A 16837-nucleotide genomic window follows, 5' to 3' on the forward strand; every position below is an offset into this window, starting at 1 on the left:
CGTGGGACTCGGTTCCACTTTGTCAGTTACCTGTTCTTTCCCGTGTCTCCTGGGCAGTTGGGATTCTTCTTCGTATCTGGGCGCCGGTCTGTCACGTTGGCAAAGCTAACGGGGCCTCCGGTTGGCTCCCCGGGGCTGCTGTCCCCGTGCCCCCTCCCCAGGACTTGCTAGAGCAGATGGGGTCCCGGGGTCCGGCTGTGCTGGAGGCTGCCACGCGGAGGCTGCCCTGGAGACTCGGTGGGGACCCACCTGGCAAGCCTGCAGGTGAGTCCCCGGCGCCTTTGGAGCCCTGACAGCCTTTTTCTTAGCCTGGTGAGGATCCGTAGGGTGGGAGGCGTGTGTCCGTCCTCATCGCTGGCTGTGACTGCTCAGCGTGGCACTGGGCACAGGGACCAAGCTCCGCCCCTCTTGCGGTGGGATTCACAGGGGGTTCTCCGTTGCTCTGACGTTGAGGCTGGTGTGGAATCCCTCACAGTGGATCCCCCGAAATTTGCATTTGGACCATCTGTTCTCTGGATTCCACAGTAAATGAGCCCCTCCTGCTCCTGCCTGGCTTCTGGTGGTATGGGGAGAGCCGCTGGCCACCATGAGGAGCCGCCGTCTGTGACTGATTGTGAACCATCATGGCCTGGAGTTGTTTGGGTTTCTGTCTTTGGCTGGGAGATGAATCTGAAAGGAGCCAAGTGGCTCGCTTGGCCCCTGCTCGGGAAGGAGGGGCGAGCTTCCTGCAGGGCAATAGTGCCGGAGCCCCCGGAGGAGGAGGCCCCCGACTGGCATTGAGGGGTTATTGGTCTTTATTTTTTGCAGTGTTGGGGATCAAAGCCAGGGCCTTGCACAAACCAGGCCATGCTCTGTGGCTGAGCTCCACCCAGCCCCCAAGAGGGGTGTGTGTGTTTTGAGATGGGGTCTCCTATCTTGCCAGGCTGGCCTTGAACTTCTGGGCTCAAGTGATCCTCCTGCCTCAGCCTCCCGAGTAGCTGGGATGTACTGCTAGCTGGTTTCCAAGGGGTTTCAACTGAAGCAGCAGGAAGACGCAGGGCAGGGGCAGGAAGGAGAGCCACAGGAGGAGGCTGCCCCGGGGCCTGGCACGCACCAGGCCCTGGGTCCTGGCCAGCACTGCCTGTTTCCGTTGATACCTCCTGCTCCTTTCTGAAGCCTCTCAGGTTGTTAGAAAAGGCCTTTCGGCCTCAGCTCTTTGCTTCCTGGGACCCACCAGCCTGGGGCTACTTGGACAGGTTCCCTCCCAGCCCCGCCACCTGGATCAGCCTGGGCCATCCCCTTCCTGATGCCTGCCAAGGTGGGGAGGGGATTGCTGTGGCCGTTTGGACACCCTGGGTCTCCCGCCCTTGGTGGGAATCCCAGAGAGATGGCCTGTCTAGCCTGCCTTCCCCTGGGGGTGACCCCCTCCTTCCACCCTCAACCCAAGGCCTGCTTCTGTCCCAGGGTGAGATGTTCAAGGTCACGGATGTTGATGATTTAAATCTGACGACACACTCCGTGACTGCAGCCTTTGAGGGTGATCAAGCATCCTGCTTCGGGGGATTCTGGCAAGATTTAGAATCTTAATTAACTATCGTCACAGTCTGTGTGGAGCCTTGTTAGAGGACGTTTAAATGCCAGCGCTCTCGGGCGATACCTGGGGAGAGCCTTGCTAATTTATTCAGGCTTCCGTTGATCTTAAAATGCATTTTCGGTGGTATACTCTGTTCTCTAGATGCAGTTTCTTGGGAAAAGAACCCTCTGCTGATTTCACGCACACCGAGTTAGAAATGTCATTCTGTAGGATGTGAGTTCCCATCGGCCGGCTGAGGCAGCCTAGCCTCACCTTGATCTTGACACCTGCTTAGGGCAAAGGATTTCCCATTAGGCAGGATGGATACAAGGAGCTCAGATCAGCAGCTCCCAAATCAGATCTCCCTCCTCCAACAAGGACTGAAACCCCATCTGGATAGAAGAGAATTTCCTGTTACTGTTACTTTCCAAACGCCAGGTGTCCGTCACCTAGGGAAGAAATCCACGCTTCGCAGCATTGACTTGTAAATGAAGTGTTGCCCGTATCTTGATGGAAAGCCGCCCTGTCACCTTCCGGTGCCGCTGTGAAATCCTGGAGCATCTTTGGTGATATATATGGGCCTTTATGTTGGCAACCGACTGGGCTGGAACTCGGGGGCCACCAGTGCTCTGCAGAAGGAAGGAGCAAGGGCCGTCCCTCCTCTCCTGACCCAGCACCATCTCAGGGAGAGATTGCATGGGATCAGGTGATGGAGACAATGGCAGTGGAATTTATGAGCTGCGTCAGGAGCGAGGGCTGAACACAGGCTGGAGGAACTTTGCAAGATGTGAACTTGCTTGTTGGGGATTGGAGGGTGGGCGTGGGAGGGGCAGGCGGCACCCGTGGCCATTTTAAGCGGGTACCGACATTAGAGTCGGCCATGGTCCCATCTGCAATCACGCGCCGAGCAGCCAGTCCGAAGGCAGCTGACCGGGGACAGGAGGCTCCGGGGCCTGACCGTGAGACTGCCGCTCTCCTACCCTTGACCTTGAACCCTGACCTCATTATGTGAAGCTGGCGGAGCATCAGGCAGGATAGCACTTGGCCTTGTGACGAGGTCACGTCCTGCAGCAATGGAAAGTCCATTCGCTTGGTTTCCCTCCTGGGCCCTGAAGGGCCTGGGCACGGGCTCTCCCGCCCTTGGTCTTCCCCCATCTTTCTGTGGGCAGGGTGTTTACTGAATGCAAGGTAGGACTTTGGACAGTGCTCTCGAGGCCTGGTGTGGACAAGTGACCAGAGAGTCACTGACCAGAGGAAGGAGATACCTCTTGATGTAAGGGCATCTGGGAAATGGGAGAAGGGACTGAGAAGAAATGATTCTATGGCCGCTCTGTCCACGTGATCCAGAGGAGGACCCTTGCACGGCACCCAGCAGCCCCACAGCCCAACAGCCTCGCCAGTAGGCAGAGACGGGGCGGAGCCCACAGCCCCATCCCTTGGTCTCGTAAGGAGAGGCTGAAAGCCCTGCCTTCAGAGCTGAGTTCTCCAGCAACGTTGCAGTCAAGCCCATGGGAGTGGACTGCACCCCGCTGGCTGCTGGGCTGAGCGAGGAGCTGGAGCACCAGTGTGAAATCACAGGCAGGTTTCTCAAGGAGTGTGTCAAGGTCCAGTAACAGACCAGTGCAGCTGTGCAGGGTGTGCACTGCACAGCCCTAGAGGATGCCATTCAAATCACAGATGCGGATGTCTCTCTCTCATAACAACATGCCAGCAGATGGAATCACAATGTCTTGAGGAGAATTTCTTTTCTAATTCCAAAGACTGCCAGGGCTCGTATGGCCCAAATGTAAAGACAGAGAAATAATTGCAGTACAACACGACCAGGTCCAGAACAGACATGGGTTAGAAGCACAGAACTTAAAGGGCACCTCGTGTGCTTCAGAGAGTCACGAGGGCTTTGCAAAGGGCAGCCCCTTGGAAGACCTTTGTCCTGAGCAGAGGGAGACAGGGTTACGCAGTGACAAAGAGACTGCGTTCAACACCCAGGCAGCCCGAGTTCAAATCCCAAATATGCTGCTCACTGTGTGACCTTGCAAAAGCTACCTAACTTCTCTGTGCTCTGCCTGTGCTATTTCTGTAACAGCCTGTGTTCTGCGTCTGCCCAGCAGTAGGAAGCCTCCGGTCCCAGGAGGACAGGTAGACTCTCACTCCTCCCCACAGCGCTCCAGCCTGTTCCTGGGGCCCAGACCAGACCAAGACCAGGTACACAGATGACCACCCCACACGTCCTGGTCCCCTCTGGACTCCAGTACCCATAAAAGTGAGAGAACCCTGAGACAGGTCCCCTTTCCTAGCGGAGCCACGGCGGCTATGCTTGGCCTGGCCCAGCTAAGGTGGTGGAGGGCCGCGGGGGCCCAGGCCTCTAGACCCCGCCCTCTGGGACAGGGGACTTCCCAGGAAGGAGGGAGGGTGGGACACCTGCTTCTGGGTCACTGGGGGGCAGAGGTGCCACAGGGCAATCTTGCCCGGTTGGCCTGGGCGGCGCCCACCCCTCCTGCCTCCGCGGTGGCCAAGCGCGAGTCCCTCCGTGCGCCCACGGAGCTGGCTCAGTGTGGCCTCGGAAGTGCTGTCCCAGGACTCGGGAGTCGGGGGGAACGGCCCCGCCCGGGCATCGTTCAGCACCGACTCGCCCGGCTGGCTCTCTTTCTTCTGTAGCCTGCCAGCGCGCGTGGCTGCAGGTTCTGCCCAGAACCGCCCCTCTGGCACCGTGTCCCCACCGGTCCACGCAGGCGGCGTTCCTGTGCTGGGCACCTCCTTGTCCACCAAACCGGTCCTTTCAGGGCTGTGGACATCCAGTGCTAAGAGGTAAAGCCGATGGGTCTCATTTATACTAACGTGGATCGACTGGCTGCCTTTTCTCTCTGGGAAATGATTGCATTTTTAAAGGAAAATGTTTGTACACGCTTCTCTCTGGGCTTGCAAGAGCCTCAGTTCAGCGACCGTTAGAAAGGAGTCTCGTGAATTTAAACACAAAAAGAATGTCAATTCCCCCTTTTGGAAATCTGCAAAGCACTAATTTAAAAAAACAGAACTATGAATAAATAGCAGGAAGACGAGTAGCTTGAAGAATGGGAAGGGGTTGGGGAGGGGAGGGGGCGACTGGGAGCCGCTGTGGAGCAGGTTGGATTCCGCTTGAGCGATGGTGTCAGACGACCTGATGTTAGAACAACTGTAACGCACCAATAAAACATTAGAAAAGGAAACTGATAGAACAACATCACTGTCCTTGGTGCTATGGGTCCTGTGCATGTCCGTCTCCCTGAGAAGGCAGGCCGTACTCTAGTGACCAAGTGCTGACTGGGTACAGACCCCAGCTTTACCACTTGCTGTGTGACTGGACAAGCCACCCAACTTCTCTGTGCCTTTAACTCAGCTATTGCAGGAATTTCTGCAATACTTCAGGGCTGGCATGTCTGTTCTGCCGGGCAGGCCACGTAGATTCTCTAACTGGAAGTCAGATCCCTTCCAGAGGAAGGACAGGTCCCTCTGAGGACAGGCCACCGGTGCTGTTGGTACTGGTAGCCAAGTGGCAAATCTCAGCCGTGGAGTAGAAATGATTCTGTAGGCGCCTGACCCTGCGTCTCTGAGGGCTGGGGGGAGCCATCCAGCAGGGGTCTCCAGCCGTGGGATCCAGCCGCAGGGATGGGGACACAGGGGCCCAGTGTGCACAGCTTCATGTCCACACGGGATGAGTTGGTACAAAAGCGAAGAAGGAAGTGACTTGACCGGCCCGGGACTCGGATCTGTTCCTCACTCGTTGTGGTCAGTGCCGTCTTCTGGGTTCCTTCGTTAAGGAAGCAGCCGACCCCATTATCTTCCTGATTGGCCCAGAAGAGCCAAGAGTGCAGGAGACGCCAGGTCTCCCTGGTGGCCAGCAGGTGGGTTCTTTCCCCTTTGGTCCCCGTCATTGGGCCGCCTGCCTCGGCACAATGAGGAGTGGGCCCGTGGGCTGGAGCCGGGGCCCCCCTGGCTTGTGGATGAGTCGGGCTCTATGGCTAGCGGGCTGGGTGCCCCAGGCAAGGCACGCACCCTCTCTGAACCTCAGTTTTCTCAGCTGCAAAATGGAGATGACGAGATCGCGCCTTCAGGTAGCAATTAGGATGAAGGGTGGTACTTTTCGAGGGTCAGTTCCTTCCGTCTCTGCCGGAGCGGAGCCTGCTTGACCTTCCCCTCCTTTCCACTGGGAGCAGTGCGCGGAGTGGGGAGATACGCTCACCCCCACTTTGTGACAGGCGGCTTTGCGTCTCGGGTCTGGGGGTTCAAATCTCCGCTGTTGGTGCTGCACGCATCCTTGGGGCAGGAGCTTTCTGGGAGGAAGGAGGATGCAGGAGGAGGAGCCAGGCCAGGCCTGCAGGATGACAGGTGGGCACAGGTCGGGGCTCCGCAGGCTGCCCAATGGGAGCACCGTCATTGAGGTGCTGTGTCCAGCAAGCCGGCACCAGCAACTCCAGGTGGGAAGGGGAGGCAAAGGGGAGAGGCCAGATGGGGGACCCAGGAGCTGCCCGGAGCAGAGCCCAGCGAGGGTGGAAGGCGCCAGTCACCCGGTCACAGGGGACGTCCTTCCAGGGAGCCATGCTGCCCAGTCTGTCTTGACGGTCCAGAGAAACTTTGCCGTTAGAACTTTCTACAGTACGTTCTTACAGGAAAGCACCCTTGACAGGCGTTCATGAGCTCAACACACCTGTGTCACCGGCACCCGGGTCAGGAGATGAGCGGTCACCAGCCCCGAGTGCCCTGTCTTGGGGCAGCCCCTCCCCTGACTTGGCAGCAGCAGTGAGTTCCACGAGGCCCCTGTGAGGTCAGGACTCTCCCGTGTGCTTGATCCACAGTAGACGGCACCTGCCAGCGCTGGCCTCCTCCTCACCGTCCTCTGGGTGGACCTGAGGACCAGGACAGGTGGTGTTACAGATGGCCAGAGGCACAGCCCTGCGAAGGGCCCGGCCCCAGGCCACGCTGATCAGCTTGGAGCCCGGATTTGAACTGCAGGATGGCCAGCCTCGCCTCAGCACCCCTGAGTGAAGGTCAGGGTTGGGGTCACAACTGAGAAGACAGAAGGATCCAGAGGCCAGCCAGGTTGGGAATTCAGTTAAGAACTCAGAAATTTCCCGCAGGCGAGCGTCTCTGCACTGCTAGGCTTGCACCTGGAGATCAGCCCCTCTGCACAGACCCTGAGCTCTGCCCTCGGGGAGAGCCACCTCTGGACCCAGCCTTCCCCCCAGCGGCTGAGCCAGGGCCCTGAGAGGGGCCTGGGACTCAACTCGGCACCTCTCCCAGCGGAGCCGTTCTGGTTGTTGCAGGAGACGCACACGACCCTGGGCCCCGGCCCCGTCTCACAACGCGCTTGGCTGGCGAGGACACAGGAAGCCCATGTTTCTTCAGAGTTTCCCAGAGCCCAGGTGTGGGTTCCTGGGATTTGGTGCCTTTATTCTTTTTCTTTTGTTTTGCTTCGTTTTGTCTTTATTCTTATACCAGTAATTACAGAACCTCTCCTGTGTATAGGGTCACCTTCTAGGGACAAACAAGGCAGATGCAAAAACTTTAAGCTGCCCATCAAGTAATTCTCTAAGACAGACACTGGGTCACGCACACTTCAGAGATCAAAGCCTCTGCCTGCCCACCCCACTGCCCAGCCAGGGCCTATCCTAACAGCAGCTAGACAGGTTAGGAACGTGGGTAGCAAGTGACAAAAACCTAGCCTGGAAAGGCATGAGCAGGGGAGGAGAGGTGATTGGTTCCTTCCTGAACTGAGAAGTCCGATCTGGCTTTAGGTGGGGCTGGATCCAGGTGTCAGTGGCGGCATCAGGATTGGCCCCGCTCTCTTCCTGGCTGGTTTCCTTCCCAGTCAGTCTCTCCATAAAGGGGTCCTGGAAAGTACAGACCTGCGAGGGGCCACTTTCAAGAGTAGCAGAAAGGGACCTGTGTCTGTCTGCAAAGGTCAGGCCTGTAAACTCACCTTTGAGCTGAATACTCCAGAGAACCGGGGTTTTCGGACGCTGAGCAGTCAAGAATGGAAGCTGCCAGCGGTCCACAGCCCCAGCACCGAGTGTGACTCGTGTGCCCTGGGCGCTCTCAGGACAGACTGACCTGGGCCACTGGGGCCGGACACTGTCTGCACGCACCCAGGCGACCCAGCAGCTTCTCCAGAGCTCTCCGTCCCCTCCCCCCAGTGCTGCCGTGAAGGGTCAGCACAGCCCCTTCTGTGACCCTCTGGCTAAAAACAGTGTCTATTTTTAAGTGGTTGGAGAAAGTTTTTAAAGAATGCCATTTGTGGCCCATAAAAGAGCCTAGAAGTCAGACTTCGGTGAACGTGAATGAGGCTTCCTGGGCCCCAGCTGCGCTCACGGGTCACCTGTGGATCGCGGGCGATGGCTGCTCTCACACCAGAACAGAGCTGAGTCCGGCAGAGGCCCAGTGGCCTCCAACGCCCCAGTATTTGCTGTTTGGCCCTTTCCAGGAGAAACTTTGCCAACCACTGGTGTGAAATATCCAAGCCTCCAAGTTCCGGGGCTCAGAGGTCGAGAGCTTGCTGGTGTCCTTGGAGGTGGCAGAGCCCTGATCCTGTCCCTGGAGGCTCTGCTGTCTGGGTCCCTCCTGGCTCCTTCCCCTTGCAGACTCCCTGCCCCCCACCGTCCCACCCAGCACCAGTTGACTCCTTTGCCTGGCAAGTCTCCCAGTTCCTGGGCCTCCCCGGAATCCTTGGGAGCCCAGCTCTTCCTGAGTCACCTTTGCCAAGTGGAGTGGACGCCTCCCTGTTCTGCCTCCCACCCAAGCTCTGGGTGAACCTCCCCCGCGGCACCGGGCCTGCTCCAGGCACCCGCGTCTGTCCGCCCCCAGCAGGTGGCCGACCTTGCTGGCTACCCCTCCTCTCTCTCAGCCCTGAGCGCACACTCCATCGTGCGGTGAGAGGGAAGGAAAGTCGAAGCCGGGGCTGGGAGCCCGCAGTCCCCAGGACAGATGTGCAGGCGGTTCGTGGGGACACGCGTTGAAGGGCTGCAGCTGGTGGAGTAGAGAGCTGCACCAAGGAGGGGCACAGGGCCCACGCCACTCCACATTGTCACAGCAGTTCATCTCTGCAGGCGGGAGACATGCCACAGATCGCAGCTGACGTAATGAGACTCTAAGAAGACGGGGCAGAGGGACACAGTGGGGATCAGGGAGTGTCCTTGCTGTTCCCAGCCTCCCCGTGTAGGATGGAGAGTCCTTTGAGGAATGGGAGTGTGCACTTTGACAACAGGCAGACTGAGAGAGTGAGTGCAGGTCTGCACAAGGGGGCAGAGTGAGGCAGGCATCGGTGTTCATTGGCAAGGACAGCAGCCATCATTTAAATCTGCTTTATTCCCTAGACCAGGGTTTCTGCCCCTGACCTCTATTGGCCTGTGGGGCTGGATAATTCTTTGTCACAGAGGTGCTCCTGTGCTTCGTAGGATTTTTAGCAGTGTCCCTACTCACCCTCCCCAGTTGAGACATCCAAGAAAGTCTCCAGGTGCTGCAACTGAGGCAGGACGCACTGTCGCTTCTGGCTGGGAACCATCTCCCCACGTGGCTGCTTCCCGTGCTGTTCTCTGGTAAAAGACCTGTTTCTTTCTCTGACTCATATGCTTATAAAATACTAAAGAGAACATACCTAGAAAGATGAGCATGCGCTTGGCAGTACCAGCACCTGCTTTCCCCGGGTTTAAGAGTGAGTTCTCACCCCGTCCTTTTCCCGTCTCGGGCGGGCAGTGGAAGGTCCGTAGCACAGCCCCGGATGCAGAATGAGGTCAGAGAACACCCTTCCTGGGTGGAGGTCCTGGGGTTCTTGTCCTGATCCTCTGGACATAAGGTCTTCATCATCTTCACGCGTGACTCTTCCCTGGGGGCGTGCATGCGTGTTGGAGGAGTGACTTGCATCCTGGTGGCAGGTGGGGAAGGCCACTTCCTGGTCACGTACCTCTGCGTCTTGGTGGTGCTCGGGCCCCTCCCGAGGAAGGGCTGGAGCAGAGCTACCCATCAATCTTCCTGTGATTCATTTCTCCCTCTGGTCATTCCCCAGACGGGTGGTTTTGCTTCCTCCTGCTGGAGCTGGAGGCCAGTCCTACTGGAAGGAGGTCCCCTGCCAGCCCAGACTGGACACAGAGCAGGGTATAGTGCACGTTCTGGCCCAAGAGTGCAGCCGGCTTCGGCAGTGCTGAGTGATCATCTGGGAGGTCTGACATCCGTGCCTTCTCTCCTGTGGCCCAGAATGAGCTCGGGAGTCGAGGGAGACTCGGTGGGAAGAGTGCCTGCATCCCGAACTGAGATGATGGACCCCAAAAGACATCCGGGGAGGGAAAGGCCCCTGGAGAGGTCAGCGAGCGAATGGTTCTTCTCGTGCTTCATTCCATGATGGCGATGCATCCGGCTTAGAGGTCAGGACTCTCCTCCGGCCCCAGCGCGCCTGTGGAAAGCCAGGAGCGCCAGTGTTTCCCACCAGCTCAGGGAGGAGACGCGAGGACGAGATTCAGGTGCCAGCGACTTTTCACCGGAAATGTCATCAGAGCCAAGGACCTAGAAGGAATTAGGCTCTCTCTTGTTCTGGGATTTTAGAAAAAAGGGGGTCACATGTCCACATCACACCCACGTTGTTAAGCACCTGCTGAGGGAGCATCGAGCCTGGAGCCTGCCGGTCCTTCCTTTCTACCTATTGTCTTGCTTGATCCCATTCCTGGGCCCTGGTGCCCGGATGGTCTCATTAGAACTGTAAATATTTACAGGGTTGGTGTATTTGCTCAACTGGTGATCCACCTGCTCTGCACCGGCCATTCTGCAAGGAGAGAAGCTCTTCCATCCTTTCCAGAAAGATCTCAGTGGGTCCTCCCAAAAGTAACGAGCAAACTCCACTCCTCTTTGTGCTGAATCCTGGCTGGAGACCTCTTGCCTCCAGGCTGCTCGGGGGAGAAGCAAGGCTCAGGTGTGGGAGGAGGCGGATCAGGGCTCAGGAAAGAGACAGCCAAGCAACGGGGCCAGGATGGAAGTGGGGAGGCAGGGTAAGAGCTGAGCGCCGAGGGAGGGTGGCCCTGATCCATAGAGGTGGCCTGCAGGAGGTGATGGTGGCCTGCCAGGTCCCTCCCTAAGGTGCTTGTCCCAGTGCCAGCTGGCTTCCTGGTTCTGCCTTGTCTAGGAAGTTGTGGCTTCTCATTCTTCGCATCCCAGCTCCGACTTTCCACACCTGGGTGTAACACTCAGGGTTCCAGAGAAACAATCAGTGGGAGGCACACGCACATTCACCCTATGTCTCTTTGTGGATATATAAAGCCATAAATCCATAGAATACATATGTGTGTGTGTCAGCTTTCTGTCACTATAACAAAATATCTGAGGTTATTAATTTATAAAGAGGAAAGTCTCACTTATGGCTTACAGTTTTGGAGGTGCCAGTTCAAAAAGTGGCCCTGTTGTTTTGGGTCTTTGGCAAGGCTGGGGCATCGCAGTGGGAGCTCTTGGCAGACCAAACCACTCACCGCATGAGCCAGGAAGCCAGAGAGGGAGAAAAAGAGGAAGAGACTGGGGTCCCACAGTCCCCTCCCAGGGCCTGCCTCCAGTTACCTAAGGAGCTCCCTCTAGGCACCAACCCTTCAAGGTCTGCAGCACTGCAAATACTACTACCCTGGGGACCAACCCTTTGACACGTGGACCTTTGGGTGACACTCATCCAAACCTTACCACTGTGTGTGTGCATGTATGTATCCATAGTGAGATTTATTTTTCCCAGTTCTGATTTTTAATAGCCATTTTAACATGTTTTATGAAATTCTAGAAGATAGGGATAGAGATAAATTACATGCTGGACTAGATCATTTGCATAATTGTTCATACATAAGGAGTTAATTTACACAGTCGTGGGAGGACAAGCCCGAATCTGCAGGGCAGGCAGGAGCTGACCCTGCAGTCCTGAGCAGAATCCCTTCTCCCAGAAACCCCAGTTTTGACGCTGTGGGCCTTCAACTAACTGGCGTGGAGGTGACTTCACACCCGCGCTATCATGAGCAGTCTCAGGGACCTCAGCTCAACCCGCTGGAGACGTTAAGCTCATCTATAAAACGCCTGCCCGGCACCTTCTAGGTTCCCGTCTGATTGCGTAACTGGGAGCCCCCCTCCAGCCGAGCCCAGAGGGCACGCGAAGCTCCCATCACTCTGGCCCACAGCCGGCCCTGGCCTCGGGTCAGCGCCTGTGGGAGGGAGGGGTGCCTCCAGCCCCTGTCCTGGCAGTGGGGAGCCTGGACTGCCGGCCTCTGCAGGCAGGCCCCTCCCAGCCCAGCCCCGGCTCAGCACCAGGCCTTCCCCGTGCCCTCCTGCCTTCTTGCACTTGAGGCTGCCCAGGGCAGGGAAGGACCCAGCGTCTCTGGGTCACCACTCTGAGATGATCGGTATTAACTTGTATCCAGGTCATTGTACTCCTAATGAGTCAGTGACCATGAAGTGTATTGTCCACACTCTGAGATTGGAGGGGATGCTCTTGATTAGAGTGGGCAGCAGGTGCGCGTCAGGACCTTGGCCCCATTGGTCGTAGGAGCTCATGGACGCAGGTGTTTCTGTGCCCGTGTTCTGTGACGAAGGGTTTAGTCCCGCCAACAAGACTCAGCGTGGTTCTAGGTGGAGCTGCTTCTCCAGAGACGTGAAGCTCTACCTCCCGGTACCTGTGAACGCCGCCTTACTGGAGATGGGGTCTTCGCAGATGTAACTCGTCACCACGAGGTCACACTGCATGAGGGTAGCCTTACCCCTGAGGACTGGCGTCCTTACGAGAAAGCCACATGGAGACATAGAAAAGAGAAGGGCAGAGGTGACCGTAGAGTGACGTGTCTGCCAGCCAGGAAAGGCCAGGACAGCCCGCTGTCACCTGAGGCTAGAAGAGGCGGGAGCAGTTTCTCTGTGAGCCTCAGAGGAGCCCCTGCCAGCGCCTCAGCTTTCAGACGGCCACGCCTGGGGTGGACCAGGCTTCAGGGGTTTCCGTGCGTGCGCTGTGTGACAACCATCCCAGGAGGCTTTTGTTGCAGCCTGGACCCAAGTGCTCCTTAGGCACCAGGTCTGGACCTACGTGCCGGGAAGAAACCGCTGGTTCTCATGAGTGCCCCCAAGTCCACGCCTGGGACTTTCACAGACAGCCAGCCAATGTCCTGGTCAGACCACAAATAGCCATTTCTGCGGGATCACAGGAATGAACACGTGGCCCGATGAGCTCTTGTGGCCAGCTTTGCCAGGACACATAGGACCCTGCACCACATGGGGCCCGACCCCCCAGGAGACCAGGTTCCCCCTGGCCAGACGGCTCAGGTGGTCCTGCAGTCCCGTTGTGGGGGGGGGGGCAAGACTGCCTGATGACGTGAGTGACCTGAGCGAGGCCCGTGCCAGGCACCACTGCTTCCAGGCTGCCACAGCTGCCCCAGCCCCGGTACCGAGCTCGGCAGCAGAGGACCAGGTCCAGGCCCGTCCGTCTTTACCAGGGGGTCACAGTGATGGCGGACGCACTCCACTTGGACGTGCACGAATCAGGTGCCCGATGCTCATGCATCCTCACCAGGTAGGACGAGGCTGGGGGCGAGCCCTCTGTGGTCAGGGGGACGCACCCTTTTTTCTGAGCCATGAGACAGTAGCTGTGTCAGTGAAGCACTGGTTTTTAAGTGTACGGTGTGAGTTTAGGCGAATGACCACCACCCCGTAGCTACCCCCTGGATCAAGATCTGGAACCTTCCCGTCACCCCCGGACGTTCCTGGGCCTTTCCCACCAGGTCCCTCCCCAGCCCCCGCGTCCTGGGTCATCTGGACGGTGCTGGGCGCGTCCCTCGGCTCTGTTTCTTCCGCACATTACTGTCAGGCTCAGTCTTGGGCGAATCATAGATGGACTCACATGTGTCCCCACGGGAACAGGGGAGCCCCCTGCACAGTGGCGGGTGCAGCGGGAGGCCCGTCACCCCTGGCACGGGCGGCCCCACTTCCTTCCTGTCCCTGGCATTTGCGTCTCTGTTCCCAGCAGCAGACAATCCGCAGGTGGACTTTGCGCTGCGACTCTGCGCCTGTGCTGACGTTCTTTCCACGCCCAGGGTCTCAGGTGGCCCTCTGGGTGGCATCTGTCTAACACGCCAGGAGAGCAGGGGCTGTCGCCACCTGCACGAGAGTCCCCAGAATCAGGAACGGTGCTGGGCCCTGTGGAATCTGTGTGGAAAGAGTCAAGGGAGGGATCACCACTGTGATCCTTGGCCCGGCGACGGAGTGGCTTCCGAGGTCCCAGCTAGAGGTAGCCAGCATCCCGCGTGTGGGATGACCTTAGAACAGACATGAAGAATGGTTGTGTCAAATTGTCCAGCTGAAGTTTTTGGCCCTTGACAACAGCCAGAGGCCCCTGAGGACTGGATCACCCAGATTTGAGTTGTGGCTCTGCCTCTGACTGGTTGTGTGACCTGGGGCAACTTACTTGACCTTTCTGTGCCCTAGTTTTCCCATCTGTGAAAGGAGCTGGTGAGAGCGTGGCCAAGGCTGGTTGTGAGGATTAAATGAAGTTCTATGTGAAAAGTACTGGCTCCTCAGTTTTCTATAATGAAATACCTGAGATAAGTAACGGACAAGGATAAAAGGTTTATTTTGGTTCCCCATTTTGGAGATTCCAGGTCATGATAAATTGGCCTGATGCTTTGGGGCCTGTGGCAAGGCAGCCCAAGATGGAGGGAAGAGGTGACAGGGCGGAACTGCTCACCTAGGAAGAGGAGAGAGGAAGAGACTGGGGTCCTCCAGTCCCCTTCAAGGGCACGCCCCCAATGCTCAAAAGATCCCCCGCTAGGTCCCACCTTTTAAGGCTCCATTCCCTCCCAATAGTGCCACCCTGGGGACTGAGTGTTCTTTACCCAAACCTTTGGGGGACACTTAAGATCCAAACTATAGTAAGTTCTTTGGGCATTTGGCATTTGCTAAGCCCGTGTGTGTGTTTGTGTGTGTGTGTGTGTGTGTGTGTGCTATTTATTATACACAGAACATTCTCTCATGCTAAAAACACATTGTACCTGTTTTGCAAATAGTGAGGTTTTCCTTAATAATCCTGGTCCTCTCGATAAACAACAGTGCTGTGTTGCCCATGGGTTCGGGGCTGCTGCACAGTGGGCGGGAACCTCGGTTGGTTCCCAGTTCCCTTTGGATATGAGCACATTGCATTCTATCTGATGTCCTGTGGCAAAGGTGGGAACAATGCAGGGATGAGCAAATGGTCACTGTAGCCGTCTGAGGGCACGTAACCCAGTGCGTGGGCAAAGCTGATGAACTGAAGAGCGTTGTGCATTGTGGAAATAAACAGAGGCCATCCTAAGGAAGACAAATCTAGGTGGCTAATCAGGGTCAACAGGGTCGGCTACCATCACCTATACTTGGCAGGCATTCATGGCAGGTGAGGCAGCAGGGAAGCTTCTGGTGGGTGTCATGGTTTGATATGAAGTGACCCCAAAGCTCCTGTGTCGATGCAGAAGTGTTCAGAGGTGAATGGTTAGATTATGAGAACGGTAACCTGATCAGTCCAACCTAGTTTGAATGGACTAACCCGATGATAACGAGTTTGAATGGGCTAACTGGGTGGGGCGTGCCTGGAGGAGGTTTGTCTTCCTGCAGCCCCTTCCGCTCTCTCTGCTTCCCAGCTGCCATGGAGAGAGCAGCTTCCCCCATCATGCCCATCCGCCATGATACTTGGTCTCACCTTGGGCCCAGAACTATGGAGTCAACCGACCATGACTGAACCTTTGAAACTGAACCAAAATACATATTTCCTCTTCTAAGTTGTTCTTGTTGGTTATTTTAGTCACAGAGATGAAAAGTTAACTGACGGAGGGAAAGGAGGCTTCAGGTGAGATCTGATGGGGAGCTGGGGGCGGGTGAACTAGAAGGGAGCCTTTTGTGTCCTTGGTGGTGAATGTGTTCCCTAGGCCAGTCACAGCAAAGGCCCACCAACTAGGTGGCTTGAAATAGCATAACTGATTCTTTCCCCGCTGAGGAGGCTCCGAGTTGGAGATGGGTGTTGGTACGGCAGGTCTGTTCCTCCAGGCTCTGAGGAGGACCTGACCCCGCTCTCTCCCAGCTTCTGGTGGCTCGGTGTCCTTTGGTTTATGCAACCATCACTCCAGTCTCGGCCTCTGTCATCCCGTGGCCTTGGTCTGTGTCTCTGCATTCTCTCCTCTCCTTCTGAGGCCACCTCACCAGTCCTTGCAGTTGGGGCCCACCTACTCCTCTGTGGCCTCACTCTGACTTAGCTAGCTATATCTGCTGTAGACTGGGTTGTGTCCCCCAGGTTTAGTGTTAAAGCGCTAGTCCCCAAGGTGATGGAACGTCCAGGGACATAGTTCAGGTGGAATGAAGTCATAAGGTGGGGGCAGGACTGGTGCCCTCATAAGAAGAGGAAGAGACCCCAGGAGCACTCAGAGAAGAGGCCAAGTGGGGATGCCTGAGAAGGTGCCACCCCCAGGCCAGGAAGGGGACCTCACTAGGAGCCAGCCCTGGCAGCACCTTGACCTTAGACCTGCAGCCTCCGGCACTGTGAGAAAACAGCTGTAGTTCGAGACACCCCATCTATGGAGAGCAGTGACAGAGGATGGGAGAGCAGGGACTGAGATTGGGCGTCTCTGATGATCTCATGGCTGTGGCAGGCCTGGTGCCTGGGAATGTTTCCGTGCAAGGGCACAGGATGCTCAGCTGCTGTGGCAATGCCCTGCATGAGGAGGCTCTGTGCGAGAGTCCTGCCAGCTCTGACCTTGACCTCAGGCACCCGGGAAGGAAGGAATTCTTATGCTAGACAACCATGATGTGTCACCAGCTGTGCTTCTCCTGTTCCTGCCCGCCTTACAGTAACTTTAAACAATGGACTTTCCTGAGAGCTGCACAAAGCTAACGTTGCACTTTGCAATTGTGGAAAAGCTACATAGATGTCCAAGTTTCTGTAACTTTCCTGAATATGAAGAATAATGGTTGCATAGTCTTTAAACTGATAATGAGACATGTATAAATAAAGATTGCTGGCCTAACTCCTTAGATCTGCATCTCCATCAGAGAGCAGAGCTCCACCGGATCCCACCTTAATCTTCAAGATCTGTGTCTGTGGATATTTATTTTCCAATCCCCCTTTGCCCCTCGCCGGACCTGAGAGTTTGGTAGTACTGGTCACAGCACCCGCCTGCAGGGTCTGGTCGTGGGAACCATAGCAAACGAATCCAACTGATTTACAAATCAGCTCACATTCCAAAATTCCTGGTAGACTTGAATTCGGGGAGACACTATTCAGTTCCTTACAGGGAGACT

The 16837-nt window shown here is 56.6% G+C and overlaps 1 protein-coding gene across 1 annotated transcript in view; it reads left to right on the top strand.

Moving 5' to 3' along the window:
- The first annotated feature begins 5543 nt into the window (after positions 1-5543).
- The window catches only part of Slc24a4 (solute carrier family 24 member 4), a 76202-nt gene continuing 64908 nt past the window's right edge, over positions 5544-16837 (top strand). Inside the window, exon 1 of the mRNA XM_047539411.1 lies at positions 5544-5640. Within this exon, the coding sequence (XP_047395367.1) occupies positions 5544-5640 (97 nt within the window). The remainder of the gene's footprint in view (positions 5641-16837) is intronic.

This window comes from Sciurus carolinensis, chromosome 2 (genome assembly GCF_902686445.1).
Source record: "Sciurus carolinensis chromosome 2, mSciCar1.2, whole genome shotgun sequence".
Lineage (NCBI taxonomy): Eukaryota > Metazoa > Chordata > Mammalia > Rodentia > Sciuridae > Sciurus > Sciurus carolinensis.